Source organism: Hyperolius riggenbachi, chromosome 6, assembly GCF_040937935.1.
Source record: "Hyperolius riggenbachi isolate aHypRig1 chromosome 6, aHypRig1.pri, whole genome shotgun sequence".
Taxonomy (NCBI): Eukaryota; Metazoa; Chordata; class Amphibia; order Anura; family Hyperoliidae; genus Hyperolius; species Hyperolius riggenbachi.
The window spans coordinates 118,688,397-118,716,179 of record NC_090651.1 but is presented as its reverse complement, the minus strand read 5'-3'; the positions used below and the strand labels follow the sequence as shown (position 1 = coordinate 118,716,179).

Genomic DNA, 27,783 nt, shown 5'->3' with positions numbered 1-27,783 from the left:
GAGTAAGGGAGGAAATTACATCAGTATTGGCTTCAAATAGCCAAAGTTAAAATGGGAAATACTAAGAAGGATTTTTTTTTTTTTTTACTGTAGAAAAATCACTAGAATCAAAATGTGAACAGCGCAATACATATGTTATGTAAGTAGAGCAAGTATTTATCTACTTATATATGTGTTTATAGCTGACAGCTCCTCTTTAAAGACCATGCCTCCTGCAAAATAAATGCAGGGGTTCCTTGAGATCACAAAAGAATGTTTGGAGGAGTTCCTTGAAACCCAAAAGGTAATTGCAGGGTTCCCCCAGGGTAAAAACGTTGAGAAAAGCTGCCATAGACTAATATTGAGTGTATCAACGCATATATTTGTATAAACGCAGAGCAGGATCTACACCACATGCACTGCATTTACTTTTCATTGCTGTGCAATTTTCTACACTAAAATACTCTGTTATGATGTAACGTAACTGAGCACTGTGAACGTAGCCTAAGGGCCTGTTTCCACTACACACAGATTGGATGCAGAATGGATGCAGAAAAACTGACTCCAATGAATGCCTATGGGCCTGTTTCCACTAAACGCGATTTTTCTGATGCAGATTTTCCCATAGGCATTCATAGGAGTCAGTTATTCTGCATCCATTCTGCATCCAATCTACGTGTAGTGGAAACAAGCCCTAAAAGTTAGTTTAACAGTTATAATGTGTGTGAACTGCAGTGGAGACTGGACATGGACATTAATTCAAAGCCTGCATGCAGAAAGTTGGAATAACGCAATCAGTTAGAACACAGAGACGTGAACAGCCCCATTGAACCTAAGGCCTGAATGGGACCTTAGGATCACTGCACAATCGTATTGCTTGGCTCTCTGTATGTTTCTCTGTGCAAACTTCTGGTTCACCCACTGCTACCAGCGGCAACGACGGGTCCACCAGACCCTCCCGCTGGGAGGTCTTTTAGCCGACAGTAGTGTGTGTGTGTACGCGCTGTCGGCAGACTGATAAGGCTGTTTCTGAACGATCCGCTGAGCGGCAAGATATTCTTGATCATGTTCAGTATTCAGAACTTAATAGATTTCCACTTGAATTCAATGTTGTCATCGGATCACATGACTGCATGTTCACAGGCGTGCGTTGCGGTGTGACAGTTGCCTTGTAACGCGGTGTACCGCACTGCACCCCCTATGCGGGAGCGTTGCGATATAACGAGTTGTGGCTTTGTATCTCACTGCTGCAGTGTGATAACATTAAACGCAAGCGTGAACAGAAAAAGTTAAGGGATTGTTTCCATCGGCTCGATTTTAACCATCTGTGTTTTTGGAAACGCAGCTAATGCGCTTTCGCTAGGACATTGATGCATAGACTGCACTGTCTAATGTTTCTATACATGTGTTGCAATTCACCGTGGAATTGCAGCATATGGTTGCATGCCTTTTGGCGTGTTTACACAGCGATACTATTCATTATAAATGAATGAGACTGCAAGAGCATCTAGAAAAATCGTGATGCTACGCAGATCTGTGCGTTACCACACAGCCACCAGGGTTGCACACAGAGAAAAGTGGAAACAATGCCTTAGTATCATTCAGCGACTGTATTCCTTACATTATCCGATGCAACACGAGTATAACGTGCATTGCGGTAGTTCCGATCAGTTGCGTTTCTAAAGTCACAGGAAACGCAACAACCACTGTGAATGTGGCATTAATGGCCTGGTACACACCATGCAGTTTTAAAATCAGATTCTATTCCAGCAAGTGATCAAACCATTATTCAGATCAGACATCAATCAGATATAAAAGAAATCTAGCGTACACATGTATGTTTTTTTTTTCCTGTCAAATTCTGATCAGATTTCCGATTGGATATTGATCTAAAATGAATGGAAAGAACATATAATGGACTGATAGCCAGTGCTGCATTTTGATCAATATTTTTCAGCATGGCCAATCTACTTCTGATCGAGAGAGAGGTCGATTTTCAGCTTAGGATCTGGCAATCAGTAGGCTGTATAATATTTTTGCGCGATTCAATCAATTTCTGAAATGGAAATACTGTCTAATAAAGTGAAAATTGTACCCTACAATGGGCTCTATTCTCAATGAGTTACCGCATGAGTTAAATTAGGTAGTGATAAACACCGACCAAAATATCTCCATTTTCAAATTCACAATTTTTTTTTACCTCATGCGGTAAAAGTGAGGTAAAAGTGTGGTAATTACCTCAAATTTATCTCCAATTTGAGATTCTCAATTGAAAAGTTGGTGTTAATTAAGGATGTTTTTATCACCTACAAATGGTAGGTGATAATTATCACTTCTCTGCTTTTGGCCTTCAGGATGGAGCCTATTGAGCTTTGTTTGCTCGAGTTTATGTCAGTTTTACATAGAAGGCAGAAAAGACGAGTGTGTCTAATCTCAAGGCGCACTTTCCGACCTCGTACAGTCTTTTAGATGATTTAATAGATGCCGAGGAGGAAATTCTTCTCTGCTCTAAAAGATAAGCAACAGCATAATTACCTTTAAAGAAAAACATTTCTTTGTTACAGCTGATACAAATCCAGCAAACAATCTCCAGTGTATGTACTTCCTGCTTTCATGGAAGCAGACATGGGGTTAACATCCTGTGTTTACACATTAGCTACTCTGCTGAGGCAGCCAGCTGGCAAAGCTGAGAGGTCAAATTACAGTTGTGATTATTCACAGATGAGGGGGAAGGACAGGCTAAATTATATACATACAGGGTGCATTTATATATGTTTTCCTTCTGTCCTGTGCAAGAGTTGAGGTCCCACTTTAAACGTGACAGGCTTTCCTGGGTCATCTCTGTGTAATGGGTGGCAAGTATATGGGCTGCCCTACAGTGGTCAAAAAAGCTTTATTTCCGTACCTATTACTGACAGTTTTATCACCTGTTTTATCACCTGTTTTACCGCACTTTTATCAAACATTTATCACACTTGGTACATTTTTAGTGAATACTCACTTTTTTCACTATTTTTAGTGAATTATAACTGGAGGTAATTTTTCACCCAAAAAAGAGTTACCGCACATGGTTTTGTGAATAGAGCCCAATGGGTACGTTGGCCTATACTAGCAAGATAAAAAAAGCTGAATACATTCACATTGATTGCAAACATGTATGCAAAGAGAGTTTTGTTTTTATGTTTTACATTTAGACACAGAAGAAGAAAAGACAAAGGACTTCCTGCTAGCAGCAGCCGCCGCCGCCATTGTCCCATATCCATTTACACACAATGCAAACACGGAAATACAAGCCAAGCCACCGCCGCAAAGCAGCACTATTCAATTCAAAGAGGAAGAGAAAAGCAGGCGGGCCCAGAGTGACGTCGTCCGTTCCATTCTATTCAGCCAATGTCGGCGAGGGTGGCTGAGGACTGACGTCACCCTCACGCCCAGCGGCAGCCATTTGTAGAGCGCAGAGTAGGACGCTTGGTCTCCATCTTGTCGCAGGCGGCTAGCAGGAAGGACGCTCCGTAAGGCTCTGCGCAGACTGTGAATTCGGCCACTCTATTCAGTGTTTCATTCAGGTGAGGAGAGAGAGCGAGTGGCGGGGAGTGAGCGGAGGCGAGTGGCGCCTTTGTGCGGGGCAGGCGGAGGGATGTGGGGACGTGGCGTCTTTGTTCTCCGTGAGCTTCGTAGCTTCGCCTCGGCGGGTGGTAACTGGAAGTACCGAGGCTAGCCTCACCATGTGCTCTGCTTGCTGTATAAAGCGGTATCGGTACAGGAGATGCGAGTGCTGCGCTGTGAGGTGCGGCCATAGGCCCGGGGCGTACGGAAGTCTGTGTTCCCCGCCATCGCCGCAGCGGGCGCGCCTGAGAGTTGTGTAACCAGAGGTGTGGCCTGCCTGAGCGCATGGAGTGCGAGTAGAGGCCGCAGGAATGTGTACCTGCTCTGCGCCTCCTCTAACGTGTCCTAATCTCTAGCTGCATCCTAATCTAGCCCGTGCTATGACCCAGCACAGCAGGCCTCACTTGCCGTTTGCGTTTCTATTGTCGCGGCGCCCAATTTATACACTGGGCGCTGCTGGCAATGGCGGCCTGTGGCGCCCACGTTCTCTACCTAGCCTCTTGCTACCACCACTAGCTTTACTGATGTAAGCTATAAAAGACCAGAGATCTATCTATACATCTGATAGAGGGAGAAGCATTCTCAAACGATCTCAAGGTGGCCACTAACAATAAAATTTTGAAGATGGGTCGTTTATTTTTCTTATGAGCGATTGGAAATCAGTTTTGGGGCTCTATTGGATGTAAATCTCCTGATGAGTCAGATGAGATTGCTGTGATCGGATTGATTTCATTAATCTGGGTGCCCCCCATTAATGGTCACTATCATTTCTGATTGTTCATACCAACAATCGTTTGTAATCAGCAAATTGCAAGTGGCCACTTTTGGCCTTGGTTATTGTGTTCAATCAGTAATTGGATCTAAATTCTGTGCAAGGAGTTAAAAATGAAAGTAAAAGCATGCGGTGTAATTGTTCTGTCCTGTTGGAAATCAGATTGGGAGATTTATGGGTTTCTAATATGCAGTATTGTTTGCCATACTTGCAAGTTGGTGTCCAGCACTGGATAAGTGATGCCTGTAATTTTTTATATTTAACTTATCAGGTTATTGTTGTTGGAGTCTGACATGCTACATGTCTGCTAACAAACTTAGTCAATATGTCTTAGTTTTGGGGCCTCTTATTTACTTGGCTGATTCCATTTCAGAGCTACTGTACTTTAATTTTTGCCTAACATGACCACATTAGAACGATGTTGCAGGAGCGATGGTGTGTAAACATCAGCTTTTAATGTATTGTCCCTTTGACTGAATGCATTTTTTGTCCTGAGACAAAGGAGTTGAGTTCTTTTGTATTCCATACCCTGTATAGTGATAGGTTCTTAATCACACTGCCTGTTTTGTATGCTGCAAAGGGAAGCTTCCAAATTCACTAATGTGTTACTTTTATCTTTTTTTTTTTTTCTTTTTTCTTTAACGGAATGCCTGCAAACAAAGGATCAGAAAAATAACATTAACTATGGACAGCGGTGCAGGCAGGAAAAGCTGGTCCATGGGTGGAGGTATGTTTCAGCTGCCAATCAAATGCCATTGTGTTGTCTATTTCACTTAACAGACAATAGTATGCTTTAGCTTTGCTGTTTTTGAAAGTAAAAAATAGATCTCTGCTATACCACCTCACTTTGACCCCTCTGTGTGCTAATTTTTTCCATTATCTTATCCTACTTGGCCTTGTTCTCCACTCTATACTCCACTAATGTAACTCCTGCATATCCACTCATTTCTTCTCTTCTCATGCCGGACTGTCGTTGGAACGCCCACCCAGCGGGAGGTGACGGACCCGTCGTTGCCTCCAGTCCGGCGTGTGTACGGGCCTTAAGTATACTGAGATGAGAATCTAGCATGTGTACATATCTTCTCCCCCTCCCCCCCCCCCCCCCCATCAGTTTGGGTCTCCCTGTAGTGCTGCCAGTTGCTTGGCCAAAATGTGGAAGATAAAATCTGTTTTATGCAGCTGTTCATGCACACACTTGGACAGAGTGCAGTGAAAAGCTAGCTCTATACACACCTGATATTTAACATCACTAAGGTTTTTGGAGGCTACAAGTCACATATGCCCATGAAAAGTATCAGCATTAAAGAACAAGTGACACCAATGCTAACCTAGTAATAAAAAACGTGTGTGTATGTAGATAAATACTACTTTTACTTACATAACAGATGTATTGTGCTATCCATGTAATGATTCCTGTGATTTTTTTTTGATTTTTTTTTTTATAAAGGAAAAGCAGAAAATCCTATTGCAGACAGTGGCCATTTTGCCAAGCTAATGCTGACCTCATATCCTTCCTGACTCTTGTTTTCCCCCTCCCTTCTCTTGCTCATTGTGTATTCATTAGCTGCCCTCCTCTCAGAGTTTTTTTCTTCTTTATTTACACATCCAATCACTGAGTCACCTCAGCCTTGCTTGTAAACACAAGTAATTAGCTAGGCAGGGAAATAAATGGAAGAGGAGGAATAGATTATAGAGAAAAAGAACAACTTTTTGGCACTAGGGCCAGTGCTCCTAAGTATGTGATAACGCCAAGCCATAACAGCAGTAAAAGGTTGAATGCAGGATGAGCACCTTTATCACTTAAAGGAAATGTCCAAGCAAAATAAAAAAATGAGTTTCACTTACCTGGGGCTTCTCCCAGCCCCATGCAGCCATCCTGTGCCCTCGTAGTCACTTACTGCTGCTCCAGTCCCCCGCTGGCAGCTTGGCGACCTCGGAGGTCGGCGGGACGCATTGCGTACATTTTTACGCATTCCCGCTAGTGCAGGAACATTAACACATACATTTTTACGCGTTACTGGTTCATTGCGTAAAAATTTACGCATTGAACCAGTAACGCGTAAAAATGCATGTTAATATTCCTGCACTAGCGGGAATGCGTAAAAATGTACGCAATGCGTCCCGCCGACCTCCGAGGTCGCCAAGCTGCCAGCGGGGGACTGGAGCAGCAGTGAGTGACTACGAGGGCACAGGATGGCTGCATGGGGCTGGGAGAAGCCCCAGGTAAGTGAAACTCATTTTTTTTTATTTTGCTTGAACCTTCCCTTTAATACACTCAGACCAGTTGCTGTTGAAATTTGATTTTTATGGTGACCATACCTCTTTAAGATGGTAGACAGCTTTTTAAGAATGAGGACACAAATAATGCCAGACTGGTCTTCAGCCCCCAGGGTGGCACCTTGCATTCCAAAGGCCAGGTTGCTGAGATTAATTCCCTGAAGGCAATTACTTCTGCACAGAGAATTCAGAGAAGCAACAAGTTGTATTAGCTGATAGATTTGTAATTTGGCTGGGCGAATTTAGCTGCTGCACCAAACATGAGTGGTATGTCATAGTTGTGACCTGGCAGTCAGAAATCTTAGATGAGGCTAATCATGTGTATCTCAACATGTAGTAGTTCTAGAAATTCTCTTAAGGTGCAAATCTCTGACCTACAGATTAAAAACTGCGACAAGCTTGTGATTCAAGTTATTTGGTTTGTATATTCTTACAGGGACAGATCGTGATTATGGCCATGGGAACTATGGCAGAAATATGGACGGTTATTCCATGGAAAGCGGGAATGACAGGTAAAGGGTGTTTTGGTTCTTTTTAAAATTGGCAATAGGCAGCTTTTTAATAGGCAGCACGGTGGTGTAGTGGTTAGCGCTCTTGCCTTGCATTGCTGGGTCCTGGAGTTCAAATCCCAGCCAGGTCAACATCTGCAAGTAGTTTGTATGTTCTCCCTGTCTGTGTGTTTCCTCCGGGCACTCCGGTTTCCTCCCACATCCCAAAAACATACAGATAAGTTAATTGGCTTGAACCTGAAATTGGCCCTAGACTAGAATACATACACCACACAATATAGACATGACTATGGTAGCGACTAGATTGTGAGCTCCTTCGAGGGACAGTTAGTGACAGACAATATATATACTCTGTACAGTGCTGCGGAAGAGGTTTGCGCTATATAAATAAGTGTACACACTTCCAGTAATAAAGGTATTTAGTAGAACACTGGTTAAACCTCTGCCCATATTTTTTTTTTTGTGGGTTTAGTTATTTGACCCTTAAAGGGAACCAGACACGAACTAAAGATTTTATACATACCTGTGGCTTCCTCCAGCCCCGTACGCATGGATCGCTCTCACGCTGCCATCCACCGCTGCCTGCAAGTACGAGAACTGGCTCCCGTCACTGACATCATTGGAGCCAGCTACGGAGAAGTGCGCCCTCTACGTATCTCTACAGCGGCTGCTGGAGAGATACGCAAAGGGCTCTCTTCTCCTACGCTAAACTGGCTCCGACTGACGGAAGAGCAGGGAGCCTGTTCTCGTAGCTGTGGATGGCGGCGTGGGAGTGATCTGTGCGTATGGGGCTGGAGGAAGCCAGGTATGTATAAAATCTTTTCTTTAGTTTGTGTCTGGTTTTCTTTAAATACTAGTTTTGCATCGACAGGGTTATTGCTAGTGTCCCTTTGACCAGGTAAAAGTTTCATATTGAAATGTTTTGCAAGGATACTGAATTTAATTACCAAAAGTTCAAATAAGTCAAAACCTGCTTCTAGTATTGCTGAGGCTTAGAAATTAGTCAAATATTCTTACCGGACTTGATGTTGTGGAACATGGTATATAGAAGAAACCATGCATAAAATGCGCTTACTGATCATAAAGCAAAATTATTTTTAAATGACATTAATTAGCAAACAAGACACATCTGAGCAATCCCAAATGTAATACAGCTCAGAAAACCTACTGTCTCCCACCCTCTGGGCCCATTTCTGTACTGTGCTGCAAAGCCAGGTACAAAGTCCAGGAGCTGTACAACACCAATGTTTAAATCATCATTAAAAAAAACTAACCATTTGTATGGCTCATCTATATAATAAAGTATAAGTTTTTGGGATCTGCAAGCATGCAGACTACCAGGGAGGAGAGGGATACATGTTGTGACTGCTTTTCCAGTACATTGAGCCCTAGTAGTTAGCATTTGGCCTGGTGAAGCTTAGAGAATCCAAGGCGTATCAATACAAAAAAAAAATCAGATGCTTGCCTAAGAGGGAAGCCTCTGGATCCTCCAGACTGCGACTCTCTGGAAGTTCATGTTCACTAGGAATTATCAGGGAGATGGAAATATTTCCACGTTCATGCAGTATTATGTAAATTTATGAAGCTTGAAAATTTAAACCTGGGTGGGACTTGATTGGACCTTTTTCAAGCTGCATACATCCCTAGTGTCCACTCTTTTCATGCGCAAGCTTGGCTATACTGCGCCTGCACAGTAAGATGGAGCTGCTCTGAAAGGGCATCCTTCAGCCTACTGCACAGGAAAGGCTGCAGGTAAAGTAGAGCCATGCTCATACATGAAGTCTAGTCTACTTGTGGCAATGAAGGGGTCCTTTTCAGAGGCTTCTCTCTACCTAGGTAAGTAAAACCACTTTTTTATTTTTTCCCCATGCTGCCACGAGATCCCTGAACCCTGGTGAAAGTCTTTTGTAGGGTAATGTTATGGTCATGCTAATAAAGATTCAGGTCATATATGCAAGCATACTATTTAGGTTGCATATTTGCTGTAGGTTACTGTTGGTCTGTATAATTTGGCCTGATAGTTTTTGCCTCAAGCTGTCTATTCCTAGTATGCTTTTATTCTTTGTTTTTAGATGTAGTTGAATTAAGTGGATCAACTACTTCTAATTGCATTATTTTGATAGGTCATCTGTATATTTCTGATTTTATAAATGCTAAAATGCAGTTAGCTATAGCCATATGTTCCCACCATGGCAGTGTTAAGAGAAGTGCATGGGCTTGAAGAATAGGCAGCTACTGAAGAGCCCTGAGTGTCTTTAAAGGATATCTGTAAGGAGAGATTTACTTGCCTTGAACTAGCAGTCTCTCGGGTCCCTCTCTGTAGTTCTGCTGTCCTTTCCGAAATATTCTGTGCCCCTCTTGAAATATGCTTCTGTGGCTGGGAGCGATCTGTACTTGCTCAGTTTGGCTTCATGAACTGCACAAGTGCAGAATGTTCCTGCCATGAGACTGCGATTGAGATGCGTGCAGATACTTTGGAGGGAAGGGGAACTACAGCATGGGGCCTGATGGACTGGAAAAGTCTTGAAGTAAATCTAATCTCCAACCCCCCAATTGGATAGCCTTTAAAAATTTACTTGTGCCTTTCTTTATATACTAAATGCTGTTGAACATCAATTTTGAGATGTTAAGGTTGTTTTATCAGTGATACAAGTCATTTATTCCTTTACGTAAAACTGGGTTAGACAAGTCCAGGAGCCAGCAGGAAAACATGACCCTCATTCTCCCCAAAGAAACCCTTCAAAAGGTTAGATGTAGAAATTGTATCCCTGGATCTTGGCATTTGTCCAGCCCAGACATTAGGTAAATTAAACCGGGTCTGCACACAGTAGATATGATTGATACAGGTCTTGCCTGCTGAAGATGCAAAGGAGTGGAAAGTTACCCTCCTGATAGAACATCTGCAAACAGAATGGGTTTCTGGCTAGCTCAGTTGTCTCATTCACTGCTTGTTGACTAAAGCAGAAATGCTGGGATCTGCTCTGTGCAGAAGTTCTTTAGTAAGATCTGCTGCCAGCTCTGTATTGAAAGCATTTTCTAGGCAAGACCTGCTTATTACATTTACAGTAGTGATGAGTTTTCCTGTTCTCCCAGTGCATGTTTCAAATCTGAGATTAAATGTTAAGATCTGAGATTGTATGATAAAATCTGAGATTAAATGTTAAGTTGATAAATGTCAACTGATGCTTTGTTTGTTACTGGTAAGCTTACATGTATTTTTTTCCTCACGTCAATTCTTCCAGGTATGGACCTTATGAGTCTTTTGACTCCAGGTCTTCTGTGGGTGGGCGAGATCTGTACAGATCTGGCTATGGTTATAATGAATCCGATCAAGGCTACGGAGATAGTTATGATGCCCGATATGACAACCCATACCGGAATAGCGTTGACTCTTTTGAGAGCGGGTCTAGCTGGGATCCGACTTTCACACGAGCGAAAGTGAGGACTGGGTTTATGGAGGACAGAGGAAGAGAGAGTTACTCTTCCTATGGCGGTTTTTCTTCACCCTATATGAAGCCTGCAACTGTAGGCTCTCGGGGAAGAGGAATGCCTGCATACACCGACGGTGGTTTTGGAGGACCAGCAGCAGGCAGAGGCCGCGGCAGAGGAGGAGTAAGTACAGAATCTTCTCAGATTCTTTTTGATAGTCACGTTTAATGATTTCAAGCCCAGAACTTTAAAATGGCATAATGTCCATATTTATTGCAAATCTGCTTAGAGGCTTGTCTACTCCCAGTCTGAAAGTTTACTTTTGAAGACTTCATGCTTTAAAAGTTAAATGGGAGTGTTTGCTGTTGGTACATGCTTTTCTTGCAAAAGAAGAAAAAAATTAAGTACCATTATAATTAATAATTTTGTACAAGGAAATCTGTTCTTCCTTGATCCTATAGTTTAATCAAAAATGCAAAAGGTTACATGAAGACCTTTTTGAAGTTCTGAGTAGGTTAAAGGTGCAATGTATTGTGTAACATTTTATGACCACACACTTGCTTTTAATATCTTGAACTGTACATGCCTGTTGCAGATTTTTGAGATATGATCAGCTTTGAGTTTAATATCCATTTAAAGCTATTACATTTTCCTCCAGTATGGGTGGAGACCCATCATTTGATATGCAACTTGGTCAAGGCTCCAGGCCTCCTAGCATGATCAGTCTATTGGTATTTATACTTAAAACCTTGTTCTGTTGCGTGATAATGCTGCAGAGTTGCATTTTGAGCACTTCATTGGCAGGATTAAGGCATGGCTCTCTTGCTAGATCTGCAGAAGCTGCTTCTCCAATGAAATTGCTGCTTACATAGATTGGTTAAAGTAGCTTGGTGAGAGCTGCTTATAGTTGGCTTTCTGTGCAGGCAGCTGCAGGGCAGAAACCGTTGTATGCTCTAGCTAACGAGACTAAAAATCCAGCTAAATGGCCTAGTCTTTAATTTTTTTTTTCCGCTTTTTAGACTGGGTTTTGGTATTTCATTTGGCCCTGATGCAATATACCTTTCTAGCCTTATCAGTTTCTTTCCTTATGCTATCATGACTTAACTGAATAAGTGCTCAAAATAAGTAGGTTCTGATTAAAGTAAATGCAAAGGCAAATTATACTTGCCTGTGAACAGGGAAGGTTCTGGATCCTATAGGCTTTCCTGTCCTCTTGATCCCCTCATTCCAGCGTTGTCACACCTGTTGTGTACTCGGCAGATTGGTCAAATACACATTTGTGACCCCATCGGAGGCTCCTGAAGCACTCGTGTCCCTGAGTGCTTTTGAAGACTGACTGCTCATGTACTGTGCATGCGGTGGCATACTTGTGTGTGTACTTGCTTGCGTGCACTTGCCCATGTGCAGTATGGAGCCACCTGTCTTCGGGAGCAAGATTGCTTCCGAAGGCTTCTGAGGCAATTTAAACTGGGCTGATGGTGCTGGAACGAGGGGTACAGAAGACAGGGAGGGCGTTACAAGATCCTAAGCCTTCCTTGTGCATAGGCAACTGTCTAACTTTTTAACACTTCTCACCTTAAGGTGGCAATACACCTCAATATCCTCTGATGCGGAAGAATGATTGATACCCACTGATCAGATGGGCATAGATTTCTTCCTCGCATGCCATTCTCAATAGATTTCTACTGGAAATCTGAGAATTGATTGAATTGCAGTGTTGCACTGTTTGGCCATAGTGTTGCAGTGCATCAATCGATAAGCTTTTAAAAGGATTGGCATTCTGATTTTGCAACTTCACATTTTGTGCAACAGATTCCTAACAGATTTGATCAGTGATTGAATCTGCTGGGAATGCAAAAATTGGTGTGGCCTGCTTAAACAATATGCAGCCTGCTAGCTCTTGGATCAGAAATTGTATCAAATTGTAGTGTATAGTCAGAAAGACTGGGTAAATTTTGTGCCTGGATCTTTTTTTCTAATGCAGCTATATACCCTTAAAAATGTTTTTTTTTTTTTTTTTTTAATTAGTAAGTATTTTGGAAAATGCATTGCACCTTTAATTAACTTGTAATGTGTTTGTATATTTTTACTTTGGAGGGGCATGTTTGATTTTTTTTTTTGGGGGGGGGGGGTTATTTAGAATTTTCTTGTATTTCCTTTTACTGTCTTGAGTTAGAATACCTACTTGTTTTAGAACTCTTGCACAGTAATTGGCACTACTTAAAAAAAAAAAGAAAAGAAATGAAAATAAAAAAAATCCCCAACTTGTTCTAACTTGCTTCCATTTCAACAGCTTGGTCGTGGTATGCGCAGACCCACTATGATGGACTATGCCCCCCAGCTTATGTCTGGTGGAATGGCAAGAGGAATTAAAAGGAAGATGGCACAGCCTTTTAGGGCTCCTATGGGCTTTGGCAAAAAACCAAAGTTGACACCTGGAGGCAACCAAAATGCCAAACCTACTTCAGCACCAGGTCAGTCTCATGGTTTGCTTTTTTTTTTCTTTTTTTTTTTTTTTTGTATAAAAGTTCTACAACTTGTTTGATGCATTTTATAAAATACTTAAAAGCCAGCTTTTTCTTTCTGGCACATTGCTTTAATCTCTTGTTGTAGCTGACTGTTTTTTTGATAATGTCACTTTGCCACAGCCCTGCCACTGAGCATGGGCTTAGGCCCCATTCACACTTAAATCGCAAAACGCGGGTTTTGCGGGAGTGAATTTTCCACAATTTAACACTGAAAAATCACTGGACACTACAGGTTTTTTTTTTTTTTTTTTTTTTCTCCCACAATTGCATTTAGCACTTCTATAGCACTGAAACACGATCGCCGGGTAATGGCCTGAAAATGGTGCAGGCTACACGCTTGTCGATTTGCATTGCCGGCGATTAACAGAAATTGCCCAAGGAAGAGCGGGCCCATAGGGTATTATAGCACTAGCGCTTGAGCGGTTTGCCGAAATCGCTGTCAAAACTCTCTAGTGTGAATGGGGCCTTAAAGAAAATTTGTAGTGAAATGAGTCAGATGCTTACTCCCCCTTACCAGAGGGAAGACTCTGGATCCTATAGAGCATTTCCATTCCTATCATGATCCCCGTGTGCCAGCACTGTCCCCGGTTAAATTTTGCTACCAACATGCATACGTACTGTATGCCTGTTGGATTATTATGCCTCTGTTCAATTAACAAGCTGACACATCGCGTTGCAGCAGTTCTGGAGGTGTTTCGCTTTTAGGGAAGACAAGGGGATGCATTTTCAGCTGTGATGCACTGTGGGACACCTCATGCGCCCACTCCAACCTGAATAATCTCAAATGCCTTCTGGCTTAAAGGATACCAGAGCCCAACCAACTCTGTTAAAACATTTTTGGCTTTATTCACAAAGCATTACCACATTGGTAATGCTGAAAACAGCTGATTTTACCAATCACCTTCCCAATTTTCAATTCACTAAACTGATCACCGCACAAAAAATAAACATTACTGACTTGAGTGGTAATTGCCCCAAGTAATGTCAAACTGCAATTCACAAAGATTTCTGCATTAAGTTTAACGGCCAAAAGTGTTACCTTGCTCTCCCCATGTTGTCTCTGTGTTGTAGATTTGGCAGGCAGCTTTGGGGAAAGCCAGGCAGCCAATGGGGAGAGCCACACAGTGAAGGGTAATCGGGTGGGGCTTTCAATGTAGCAGAGGGACATTTTCAAAGAATCACTTTAGAAGTGCTTATTTGTAATGTAGCATACAGAAGAGCTCCCCATGGTGGCTGCAGCACATATAAAGTGATAGGGTAGCACTGTAGGGAAAACCTCCAAGTCCTACACACAGCTTGCCTGGATGTGCACTGACCTGCTACATGCTGGTAAATCACATTTACCGAGAAAGTATAGAATACTGGATGAGGTGTTTTATCGAAGACCATTATTTTACCGGCCTGCCCACTGACTAGAGCCCATTGTGCTGGTAGGAGGGGCTTCATTGTCACTTACTGCTCCTTCTGTTTGCTGCTGCATGCTCCTGTTGCTCCCTGTTCCCGGGCCTGTTCTGGCTCCTGACCAGATCGACCAGTATAGAAATACTGCGGCGTACATGCACAGTATTTCTGCTCCTCTGACATCACTTAGATGCGCATGATTGCTCCCGTCTCCACAGCATGTACTGCAGAGTGATTTAGAGTGCGCAGAGGCAGTTGGGCTCTGGTATTCTTTAATCTCCGTAGCGGTATTGACAGCTATACACATTAATACAAAACATACTGGGAACAGTATTGACGTGCATACACGCCAATACACTCCTGCGCTGTATACTAGACCTTTATGTGACACCTTTTGGCAAGTTGCGGGAAAGTTATGAAAATTAATGTAATTACCTTTTGCACAGAAATCCTGGGGAAATTGAACACCAGGGAGGCTAAAGCAAAATTATGTAGCATTGTTAGTTAGGGCTTTCTGATCCTTTTTAGCACATTAAGACCTCTTAGGCATTTAGGTTCACCATGAGCTTGCTGAGCAATCTGCAACTCAAATTCTAGCAGAAATGTGTTTTTAAATTGATCTTGCCCCTGGAAGCCAAATGGTTTTGTACTGCACATGCAGAATACACTGCAGCAATTGATCTGTCTACTCCTCATGCTTTGGTATGGCGACAGGATTTTAAAATTATTTACAATGCAGAATTCTACACATTTTCTACAGTTTAGACTTTTTTTTTTTTTCTTCACTAGCTGAGCCACTTGATCCAGAAGAGGAGGAGAAACGTCGGACTGAAGCCAGACGGGAGAAGCAGAGACGCAGGCGGGAGAAGAACAGTGAGAAGTATGGCGATGGGTAAATGTCTTATGTGATTTCAGTGACTTGTTTCACTGAACAGAGATGGTCAATGAGATGTAAATAAATCTGGTGTGCATGCAAACTGCAGCTTTGTATTGGGCCGCTTACATGAACTTTGAAGTGATTGTGACGTCTTTGCACAATCTGGGCCCTGGATACCTGATAAAAAAAAAATAAAAAAAAATCCAACTGCATCACAGCTCCCACAATCTTGCATCAAATAACTTGGTCATACCCAGAGTCCATCTTGAAACCTTAGGAGACAGAGCCTTCTGCCATTCTGCTCCTACACTTTGGTTGTGGCAAGGAGTTCTTATCAGGACAGCTCCATCCCTGGAAGCATTTAAGTCCAAACTGAAAAGCCTCCTGTTTGGTCTGGCATTTACAGACACCTGATTATTTCCTCTAACAGTCCAGCCTGCAAATCTGTATTGGACTGAGACATATCTGTGCTTGGATTTCTATGGTAGTAAAACAATACCCAAGCAGCTCGGGGTGACCCAAAACTACTAGGAATGGATGGGGGCCAAGACTGAAAAGCCCACCTACTTAAAAGCAATCCTTAGTGTGATTTGCCTTTTTATGGTAGTAAAGCACTTTAACAAATGGATTTATACAATCCAAGCTGCATGAAATGGGTATGTGAACTAGAATTATGTGCATCTCATTGACTATAGGTGGAAATATTGGACTGTGCTTACTGTTGCTGTCCTAATGGACACTGCTGCTAGTGTTTGGCTTTTTCAAATGCAATACAAAAGAGGAACTGCAACGAAAAAAGGGTAAATGTAAATCAATACATTGCAAAGTAAAAAGTGGGATCAAGAAATATTTGCCATGTAAGTTGTTCATTTTATTTGATCCACAATCAGCCTGCGCGAAATCATCTTTACTACAGCAGACATGAAACACCAACTGCCATTATCTATAACCGCACCCCCTAATGCAATAGGCTAAAAGGTTGAGGTTATAGTTAGAGCACAGATGGAGAACTGGTTGCTTAGGAGTTGGAAACAGCTGTTTCCCACAATGCAACAATTCTCACACTGGAAACTGCAGGACCTAGGTGCTGACATCACACTGTGGGAGCAGTTTTACCACAATAACCCCCCCCCCCCCCCCCCCCCCATGGCCTTACCGAGAAAATGTAAAGATTTCTCAGACCATTGGCTATGGCTACTGATTAGCATGAAGTTCATTGGTTACAGTTCCTCTTTGACATTTGATACTTCTGCAGCACTTTTTTCTTTCAAAATTTGACTCTGGCACTAATTGCAGACAAACCTATTGTGTATGCTCTGACATTGAAGCTGCTCTTTGGCCTGTTCATTTAACCTCCCTGGCAGTATAGACCAGCTTGATCATCCAGGAAAAGTCTGAAACCAGTTGGACTCGTTGTACAGCTCTAAGGCAGAGTTTTGGGTTTTTTTGTTTAAAATTTGTGAATGTTTGCATGCTTTTGAAAACTGTGAAATTGCACGCAAATTTTGATGCCGACTGAAAAATTGCATATTTTCTGCCAGTTAGGGCCCGTTCAGATCACAAATGCGGATGGCCATGCGTGCGGACCGCAACGCGTACGAACGCATGGCCATCCACGTTTGTGTGCGTTGCTTGGCTAATCCCATCACTGAAAAGTGAATGGGACAGCCACGCGCTTTAGCAAAATCTGCGTGCAGCATGCGTTCCCGGACCGCACAGGTCCGGAACGCATGCAGTGTGAACATCAGACATTGCACTCTATGCAATGTCTGTCGTGCGTGTCTGCCACCTGCACGCGTTTCCAAAACGCGGCTGGAAACGCGTGCAGTGTGAATGGGCCCTAAGCTGAAGTGGGAAAATTGTGGCCTGGCAGGGAAAAGATTTTTTTTTTCTTAACATGATTGAAACTATACTCAATGTTAGACCGTTGTTTGACATATTTTGGAAAGCTACAGGCAAAAAATGAAAATGAAATCCCTTTTTGCTTAAAGGACTTACGAGGCCAAATGCGTTAAATAAGTGAAGTACCTGCAAGATGTCTAAATGCACGGAGGACGCCGTCCGCACCCTCCGTGCACTTCCGCCGGGTCCCCCTCCTGAAAGCGCCCCCCGTGCCGCTGGCGACCCCACGGGCCGGGTCGGGCTCTCCTGCCGCTCCCAAGATGGCCGCCGGAGCTGGCCGCGGCTGCGCAGTCCGCATTGCCGCGAGTGCGGCTGCGCAGCTCTAGGGCCAACCCCTCCGTACCACGCTACAGTGCGTGGTACGGAGGGGTTGGCCCTAGAGCTGCGCAGCCGCGGCCAGCTCCGGCGGCCATCTTGGGAGCGGCAGGAGAGCCCGACCCGGCCCGTGGGGTCGCCAGCGGCACGGGGGGTGCTTTCAGGAGGGGGACCCGGCAGAAGTGCACGGAGGGCGCGGACGGTGTCCTCCGTGCATTAAGACATCTTGCAGGTACTTCACTTAACGCATTTGGCCTCGTAAGTCCTTTAAAATCCAGCAGAAATAGAATGTCAGGGAGGTTAAAAGGGCAACTTGCTTTCCATACAAATTGCTTTTCATAAGTATTCGAATTACACTGCTGCTTTCCTGTGCAAACATCCACTGCTGTAATTTTACTTTTGCATTCTATATTTCAGTGACCCAGTATTAATGTTTGTTTTTTGTTTTTCTCCCCAGTATGGCCTTTACTTGCTCATTTTGCAAGTTTAGATCTTTTGACGAGAAGGGCATTGAAGACCACTTGATTAGTGATGCTCATCAGGAGATGCTAGATCACATTCAGAAACAAACTAAATTTGACAAACCAGTCATGGAGTTTTTGCATGTAAGTAACAACTAAAGTCACTATAGTTCAATATAGAGAAGTAGTGTAATGGGCCTAAATTCTCCTCATGAGGCTTTGCTTCCTAATGCTAATATGTTGCTGCATTTGTTCAAAAATAAAAACTTGTACCTGACTATGTATATTACAATGATTTAGGTGACCGGACAGCCCCAATTCCACTAAATGACATAACCAAATGACATAACCACCATTCCCTTGCCTATGTTAACACTTTTTATGCCATATCTATTGTTAAAGCAGTAGGATTAGCCATACTATTGCCAGGGATAAAAAAACACAAGTAAATACTTTCTCTACTTAACACATGTATTGTACTGTCCACCTTTTAATTTCAGTGAATTTAATATAGTAAATTAAGAGAATTCTGTTCCTGGTGGGAACCATGTCTTTTGCCCACAGTTCGAGGCTAAATCCTGATGTCATTTCTGCCCTTAACTGTTTGTTTTCTCCCCAATCGCTGAGTCTCATCAGCCTTGCCTGTAAACACGTGGGCAGGGGTTCATGTTTCGGATAGGCAGGGAAATGGCGCCCCCCCCGCTAGGCACAACAGAGCGTCGGCGATCAGACCCCCCCCCCAACAAGACATCCCCCTGGTGGGAAAAAGGGGGGGGGGAGTCTGATTGCCCGGCCTGCCACCTGACCACGCAGCACAGATCATTTAAAAACTGGTCCAGTCCTTAAGTGGTTAAGCGCCCTCTACACTTTCTAAACATAACTTTTGCTTGTTTAAAGAGGAACTCCAGTGAAAATAATGTAGTAAAAAAAGTGCTTCATTTTTTACCATAATTATGTATAAATGATTTAGTCAGTGTTTGCTCATTGTAAAATCTTTCCTCTCCCAGATTCACATTCTGACATTTATTACATGGTGACATTGTTACTGTGGGCAGGTTATTTAGCTGTTTCTAGCTGCTCTGTCTGTTACAGACAGCTAATAACAGCTATTTCCTGTCTCTGAACATTGTTACATTGTGGCAGTTTGCCAGCAGTACCGTGGTATTCAGAGCCTCTTGTGGGAGGGGTTTCAGCACAAAATCAGTCACACAGCGCCCCCTGATGGTCTGTTTGTGAAAATCATTGTCTTTCTCATGTAAAATGGGGTATCAGCTACTGATTGGGAAAAAGTTCAATTCTTGGTTGGAGTTTCTCTTTAACTTTAAAGCCTTACTAAACCTATGAGTCGATGCAGCATGGCTAGTGCTGACTAGTTCATTAGCCCTGCTTTGCTCCCTCCTGTCTTCGGTAGGTGGGGGAAATGTGCAGCCCCTGCCCGGTTGACATGTCATGGTCTGCAGGCTAGTACCACATAACTGTCAACCACTTCTGGCTCCCATAGTGTGGATATGCACTTTGCAAAAATGGTAAGCTCCATTCAATTTCACAAATCACTAATGCTGTGTCCCTTTAAAGGATACATGAGGTGAAATTATAGTAGATTTACTCCTGCCCTTAGAAGGCTGTGTTCCTCACCGCAGTTTCTCCTTGACACTTTTCCAGGTCCCCTCTGTAGCTCCCGGCCGCTAAAGAGGGGATCCCAGGAGAGTGGCTGGAACTTTGGGGAGGTACACGGGCTTCTAGGGGCAGGAGAAAGCCCCAGGTAAGTAAATCCATTTTTTGCCTCGTGTATCCTTAAAGACCAGAGCCATCTTTCTCACGGTGTCAGGAGCCAATGAAATGACGGAGATGAGGAAGTTCTGTCAGTGTGACAGCAAAGCGAGCGAATGCAGTGACTCAAACCATATAGTGTGGCCAAAAAATCTATGCGCTGGCAGGCATAAAATGCCACAAACTGCGTAGATTTCAATCATGAAGGTCTGAAAGCAGTAAATATTGTCATGTGGTCGCCTTTACAGCCATACTGTTGCACGTCGGCAGATTGTATTAAGTGGGCACATTTAAGTACTGATGTAAAACTAGTGAGATCCACCTTAGTGTCAAGACTTGGCTTTTTATTTAGTTACTGAAAAACAGTTCTTTGTGGTTTTTTTTTTTTTTTTTAGGAGTGCATAGTTAACAAGTATAAGAAAACTGCAGCACGTAAAACGCAAGCTGCTCAAATCCAGAGTCAAAACCAGGCTCAAAATCAGACTCCAAATCAAACGGATGCGCCAAAACCTACAGAGAAGGATATTATGGAAGGTAACTATTAAATAGTGTTAGAGTATCATGATGCACCTTATTTAGCTCATTTTAAAGTTATTTGCTACAAACTGTAAATTTTATCTGTATTAGAAGCTTGCTGAGTGAGGTTTTACTGCTGTGAATGCACAGTGACTACCATTTTGTGCCTGGAATTATTGGCACATATAGGGCACAGAGGATACCAACACAGATTAAAAGTAATAGCTGCTGGGGTACAACATTGCAATAAAAACAGGTTGAGCTCATGTTTAATCAACACTGATCAGACTTATTCTGTTGTATGTTAAAATGCCTTTTTTTATTTTAGGAGTTACTCCAGATGATCACATGATGAAAGTGGAAACTGTGCACTGCAGTGCTTGCAGTGCTTATGTCCCTGCTTTGCATAGCTCTGTGCAAGTTCACCTCAAGTCTGCTGATCACTCAAAGAACAAACTGGTAAGATTCATTCAGATTAGTGAGGATGCCATTGCTGACCCTTTTTTTTAAAAGAACATTAATCTCTTAGCTGGTGCGTGAAAGGGAGTTCTGCACTTCTCACTCCCATTCTTTCCCACTGCATTCCTCCCCACTGCCTCCTTTCCAGTGGCAACTGCAGACATGTTACTCATAAATGGACCCAAAGTGCACAGCAATCCACATGCCCAAACCTGCTGTAAGTCACGAGGAGATAGGGAGAGAGGTGTGTGTGTGTGTGTGTGCAGAACTTTTTTTTTTTTTTTTTTCCCCAGGACGTCTGTCAGGACAGCACCCCTCCTTGAAACTTGTCTCTCGGAGGGGTGCTGTCCTTCTGACTCCTGGAAAAGACTTTACAGTAGGTAAATGTGGTCTCTTCGCACAGTACTCTGCTACTCTGCTACTCGGCTGATCAGTTCTGGCAGGCTGTGTATTCCAGTAAATTGATTTTAAATGTTTATATAGCGCTGCCATCTTCCAGTGCTGTACAGAGTATATGCTTGTCACTTAACTGTCCCTCGGGGCTCACAATCCCCTACCATAGGCATATTTCTATGCATGAATAGTGTACGGCCAAAGGGGGGTGGGGTTTAAAAAAACAAATGTTGCAGCTAAAGATTGCAGCAATCAGACCACCAAAAGAAACCTTTTGAGAAAAGGAGATGCAATCCTTGGTGCGAATTTATGACCGAGCAACCGTTAAAGAGAACCCGAGGTGGTTTCTAAGAATATCCGCACACAGAAGGTGGGTCTGCCTATACAGCCCAGCCTCTGTTGCTATGTAGTGTCCCCCCAGGCCCCCCCCTGCGCTCTGCTATGCCCTATAAATCACAGCCGTGCTATCGACACGCATCGGGCGTGTTTACCTATGTAGTGTCACTCTTGCCATCCCCCCACCTCCTGCATACCTCCGGTACCCACCCATGTCCCTGCTGATTGTAGGGAAGGAACTCAGGCAGGGACCAGAGCTATGCAGGAGGCAGGGGGAGCAGCGAGAGTGAAACTACATAGGTAAACACAGCAGGGGGGGGGGGGAGGGGGGGCGCCTGGGAGGACACATAGCAAGAGGCTGTGCAGATATAATTCTTAGAATCCATCTCGGGTTCTCTTTAAAGTTTACATTGTAAAAAATGGCCTGGTCACTAGGAGGTATAAATCTCTGGTCCTTAGGTTAAAGTAACTCTGTGCCTACTACTAATGGGTACAAGAAGTGTTTGTTTTTTGAGTTCCAACCCACTAACCCAACTATTTAGCCACTTGAGCGGGTTTTCAAACACGCAGCTATCACTTTGCTAGCTGCATGTTTGTTGCGATTGCCGCTACCCGCCGTGAAAGAGGGCCCCCCCCCCGCAGACCCCTTGCGCTATGGGGTGGATCGGGACTCCCCCTAACGTCAATGACATTATCGCGATCGTTGCGATAGGGAAGCCCATACAGGAAATCCCGTTCAGGTATTTGCGCCGGTGGCGATCGGAGGGGTGGGTGGGAAAGCGAAGGGAGGGGGAAAAGGCTTCAAAAAACCCTCCCGCGGCCGTGCGCCACAATAAATCAGAACGCCTGGGAGGTTAAGGACCGAGCTAATTGAAATTTATGCCCTGTTTTGGTGGGCTTCTGGCTGGCAGGGCGTAGATTTCAATTAACCGCCGCCTTTTCCGCCCCGCAGATCGTGCCTCTCAAACACGAGTCTCGCCACGTCTCACAGGCTCTGCCTGTCTGACTACAGAGCCATGTGAGCCAGTCAGGAGCAGTTTCATTGACTCCGCTCCCATTGGCTTACATTGATAGACCTAGTTGGGAGCCAGTGAAAGCGGCTCTTGACTGGCTCACATGGGTCTGCTGTCAGAGGCGGCAGTCTGTCCTGGCGATGGCGGCGGGTATGTGCAGCGATTCGCCGGGATTCTGCGTTCCTGTACCAGCAGTCTCTGGTCCTTAAGGGGGCAGAGTCGAGGGAAAGCTGAAAATGTTTATACATGGGGCTTTCTCATAAACATGGATCGCTCCCACACCACCGTCCTCCGCTGCCTCTATCACTGGTACCGGGTCCAGTCTTCCGCATGCACAGGGGCTCCCTCCGTCTCTATACGCCTGTGCAGTACGGAGGGAGCGCACTGCGCTTGCGTCGACTGGCCGACATGACAGGACCCGGTGCTGGTGGACAGAGGCAGCGGAGAAAGGCGGCGTGGGCGTGATCCAGGCTTATGGAGCTGGAGGAAGCCCCAGGTATGTATAAATCTATTCATCTCTGGTTCTCTAAGTGGTTAAGTTAAAACTGACAAATGAAACTGTTTGAAAAATTGCTGCCTTTTCCGATCTGAAAATGTAGTTGTAGATTATAGGTATGACATCCGAGGATGGTAGTAAAATTTGCGTTTTTTTTTTTTTTTTTTCTCTCAGGCCTATAAGGACCAAATCAAGAGGGAGAGCATTTTGACTGCAACAAGCATTCTGAATAACCCACTTGTAAAGGCAAGATATGAACTGTATTTGAAGGTGAGTTCTTAAAAAAAATTTCTGTAGTGGGCATAATCCATTACTTGTCCTTGTCTGGCATTTGTCCTTGGACGAGCTGCATATTAGCAGCAAACCCTGATGTAAATGATTTAAATGCGGTTTGTGATTAAAGGCTTTCCTGAGATAAACTACAGCCCCTGCTGTAGATAAAACTGTTCTGCTTTTGTAGAGCGCAATTCTCATTGTAGGCTTTGGCATGCCTATTAAACCAAACTATAGTCTGTTACTAGCCCTGTATGACAAGTAACCAATCATTCTTATTTGAAACTGATAGGTTAATAGATTTTTCAACATTCCCTCACTTATCTCAAGCAGATCTGTGGAAATGTAAACAATTCTTAACACTCACCAGTCTTTCTGTACCCAACGAACTTCCAAATCTGTAACTCCACTCCTATTATGCCTGGTACACACCATGCAATTTCCTGTTGGATAGATGGGTTGAGTATATTTGCGACACGTCCAATCTGGTTTCCGATAGTTTTCTGATTGATTTTGTATAGACGTGATAGGATAATTGATCATAAAACAATCAGAAATTACTTGATGGAAATTAGCTATTTGGCGTGACCGAAAATTGCATGGTGCTTACCAGGCATTAGTCTATCATAAAGGCAAGGCTGGAATCATCTGGAAAGCCAGGATTTTTATTTAAAGGGAGCCTTAACTGAAAATGGTTTGCCTTACCTGGCTTTGACCAGGGTCCTAATGAGGCTTCCCTGACCTCTGAAGCTTGGTTGAATCCAGCGCTGGCTCTCTACCCAAAGCTGATATATTTACCCCTTTCTGATCCTGCAGGCGCACTAGTGGCTCTTCGTTCAGGCTAGGCAGAAATATCTGAGCCCAACCGTATCTTCTCTACTGTGCAGGCGCAAAGGACTTGCGCATGTGCAATAGTGGGTAGGATCGGGTTCCTTACCCAAAGAGCAGCTAGTGTCTGTGTAGGATCATGGTAGGTAAATATTTACCTTGCCACACTTCAGGGGGTCCTGTCGCTTAATTGGAGGGATGGAGGACGGAGAAGCCTTATTGGGCTCCAGAGGCTTCCCTCGCCTGAGGTATCCCCCCAGAGGAGGTTTTTAGATTAGATTCTTTGTAATAAAAGTAGCCTTAGCGACTTTCACTGTCCACTGTGTACAATTTGCCAAACATTCCATGGATTTAAACTAACTTGCTTTATTCTTGATCAAGGGTGAAAATCCATTTGAACCTCATACTGAAGAATCTGCAGCAGAAGCTGCCGTTGTTGAAGAACCTGGAGCTGCAGTGGAAGCTGAAAATACTGAGGAGGCTGTTGAAAATGAAGGCGAAGACTTCACTGCTGATCCTTTGACTGCAACTGATGACAATTAATTACCTGATTCAAAAATCTAGAGATCCATCCCTTTTAAATTGTTGTGCCATCTTGTTTTAAAATCTTTTGGGAAAGCAATCTGACCTTCCATGTTTGCTAAGAATGTCGTTTTTTTTTTTTTTTTTTTTCTTTTTCCCCCACTTACATTGAAATTTATTTTTGCAGTTTTTAGCTGTTATGTTTCAGGATAATCCTGATGATAAAATGCCAGTTTTATTTTCGGTCACCCTGCTAGGCCCTAGTATTTTAACAAAATGCTGTGAAGTCTTTGAAAATGTATTTGTATGACATTGACAGAGTTAGTGTTTATATTGTAGCTTGTGGCACCAAGTAATGTGGCAGTGTAAACTTATTTCAAATTTTTTTTTCTTACTTTTCTATTTGGTTTGCTACTTAGATCTGTGTCTCAAAGGTAACAAATAAATCTAAACTCCCAAAATGTGCTTGCGTTTTTTGTTGCTGATTTTAGAGTCTGAAATGTGCCAAAGACACTAAAATCCAGTAATCATACCGCCAAGGGTACTGAGACGAGCTCCAGGAGGTGGCATCAAGGGTGTTTACCCCCTCCCCTTCCATTTTCTGCAGTGCCTCAAATTCTTGTTTCAAATTGCTCATGCCTAGTTATTACCACTGATGCCTTGATGCTGTAAGCTCTTAAAGAGGAGCTGTTAGGTATAAGGTCTCAGAGAAAAAAAACACATATCAGTAGCTAAATATTGGCTGTACTTGAATTACATATGCATTTCACTGTCCACATTTGGATTTCACAGAATTTTTATATAGCATTTGCAGAGAATTATGCCCCTGACAGCTCATGGCAGGTTCCATGTTTGTCTCCTATGAAGCCAATTGTGATGTCCTATCCTCCCTGCTTCCTGATGATTCAACTCTCAAAAAAGATCCTAATGGACAACACTACTGTGCAGTGAATATTAGCCATGTGGCTTGGAACAATAGCGGACTCATGTAGTATACTCTAACCGGAACATGTGCCCTGTGATTTTTCAGTGCTGAGTTAGGCTGCTGTTACAAGCTGCTGTCACATTAGCCTGTAACTTCTCACTGTGAAAGCAGCCTTTGGGAGGGATAGGGAAATGAAGGGGCTGACCCAAGGTAGTGCAGTGGGGAGAAGAAGCAGCCCCAGAATGCTTTGCAGTATCTGTTATGCGTCCTGCTGGCCTCCTTAGGAGCTTGGGAATAACGAGCCTTGCTTTTCAGTACACATCAAAATAAGATTTTTAACTTCAGTATTGCCTTTTTGGCTTGCTTCTAAACTGTTTAACACAGGAGATTAGAGGTTTAAATTAGCTTTTGCAGCCTGAAAGTTAGGCTAGGTCCACACTAGACACAGTTGCAGGACGGACCCTGCGGTCCGGATCAGGGGAAGTACCCACCGTACTGCAAACTGATGAAAGTGCATCAGTGTTGCATCAGTTTCCGTTCAGGTTTTTCCCTGACCGAAAACGTCTCCATCATTAGGAAGGAGTGGGAGGATTTTTCTGGGCCAATCATAAAGCTCAGGCTATCCGTTTTTAACATCCGGTTTTTGCCTGTGGAGCTGGAGATGCGTTTTCTCATTACTTTCACTACCCCTGCGTGTATCCGTGGTCCTGATCCATTGCGTGAAAATGCAGCAGATCCGGACCTTTCCGTTCAGGTTTTGAAAACTGATCCCCGCAAACGCAGACAGATCCGTTTTTACTTGGGTGAGGCTGGCTGCTGTTTTGAACATTAGTATCCGGGACTCCGTTTTTCATCAGGTTTGAAAAACGCAGCCACGGATACGTTTCCGGACCTAGTGTGGACCAGCTCTTACTCTTTAAAGTGGAGCTGTCAGTATTTTTTTTTCTTGAGATAGTATGGCTAAGTAGATAAATACTTGCTCTACTTACATAACATGTGCTGCACTGTCCATGTTAGGATTCCTGTGAATTTTCTAAAGGAAAAGTAGAGAATCCTATTCTAGACAGTTTCCATATTTACTGTGGCTATTTTGAAGCCAGCCCTGATGTAATATCTGCTCTTAGCGAAGTGCCGGCAAATCAATGCACTTTCAATAGTCTCCTCTGCTTGTTTCAGCCTGAGAAATGTTGGCCAATCAGAGGAACAGAGGTGTGGGAGGGGAAAACAGGAGAGAAAGGGGCTTCAGCCAATCAGGCTGAATTAGTGAAGTCTGAGGGGAAGTAGAGAAGCAAAAAGACAACCAAGCATGCCCTGCAACTTCTCTTTTGTGTACCAAATAAGTCATGTAAACTGGGGTATGATTAATCCACAAAAGTAATAGATTTTAACTTTTGGATTGCCTGATTAGCATCCTTATTACTTGTTCACCAGATAAAAATAAAGAATTGATTTTATGCCCGACAGTTACTCTTTAAAGGGAACCAGAGCTAACCTAAAGAAAAGATTCTATACATACCTGGTGCTTCCTCCAGCCCCATACGCACTGATCACTCCCACGCCGCCATCCACTGCTGCCCGCATCTATAACCAGGACCCCGCTCTGCCGCCAGTCTAGCGTAGCAGAGGTGCGCTCTTTGCGTATCTCTGCAGCAGTGTATGGAGAGATACGTAGAGGGCGCACTTCTCCTGCGTAGCGCGGCTCCAATGACGTCACTGACAGGAGCTGGTTCTCCTAGATGTGGATGGCGGCGTGGGAGTGATTGGTGCGTATGGGGATGGAGGAAGCCCCCAGGTATGTATAGAATCTTTTCTTTAGGCTAGCTCTGGTTCCCTTTAAGGACGTTTCTCTCATAAGGGTGGTTCTGATGTGGCATACAGATTTCTTACCGCTTTTGTGCTGAAATCTTTTGAAAGCCTGTGCACTACACTAGCAGCAATAGATCCCTGTCCAGTTTTCTCCCCAGATTTTTTTTTTTTTTTTTTCCCCAGCCCAATGACATGAAAAAGTAGGTGGTGGGGAAGGAAGGTCACTACTAGGTAGGGAGTGGTGGGAAGGATCATGCTGGGTGCTTCTCGGTGGGGAGGAGGGTAGGTGGATTATGCTGGTTGGGGGGAATCGCACTGGGAACTGCTTATGTCTTGTACCTAAAAGCATGCACTACAGAGAGACTGTGAAAGGGCCAGTGCACACCAAAA

The 27,783-nt window shown here is 43.7% G+C and overlaps 1 protein-coding gene across 2 annotated transcripts; it reads left to right on the top strand.

The window, feature by feature from the left end:
- Nucleotides 1-3,403: 3,403 nt before the first annotated feature.
- Nucleotides 3,404-25,123, top strand: ZNF326 (zinc finger protein 326). 2 transcript variants are annotated; one of them, XM_068239828.1, is made up of 11 exons: nt 3,404-3,545; nt 5,020-5,084; nt 7,071-7,146; nt 10,386-10,755; nt 12,866-13,046; nt 15,291-15,381; nt 18,053-18,200; nt 20,222-20,360; nt 20,671-20,801; nt 23,214-23,309; nt 24,522-25,123. In XM_068239828.1, exons 2-11 carry the CDS (start codon nt 5,042-5,044, stop codon nt 24,681-24,683), a joined length of 1,437 nt encoding a protein of 478 aa, XP_068095929.1. In that variant the 5' UTR covers nt 3,404-3,545; nt 5,020-5,041; the 3' UTR covers nt 24,684-25,123. The 2 variants fall into 2 exon arrangements, with proteins under 2 accessions (XP_068095929.1, XP_068095928.1); XM_068239827.1 differs by having other exon boundaries at nt 15,291-15,393.
- The last annotated feature ends 2,660 nt before the right edge of the window (nt 25,124-27,783 follow it).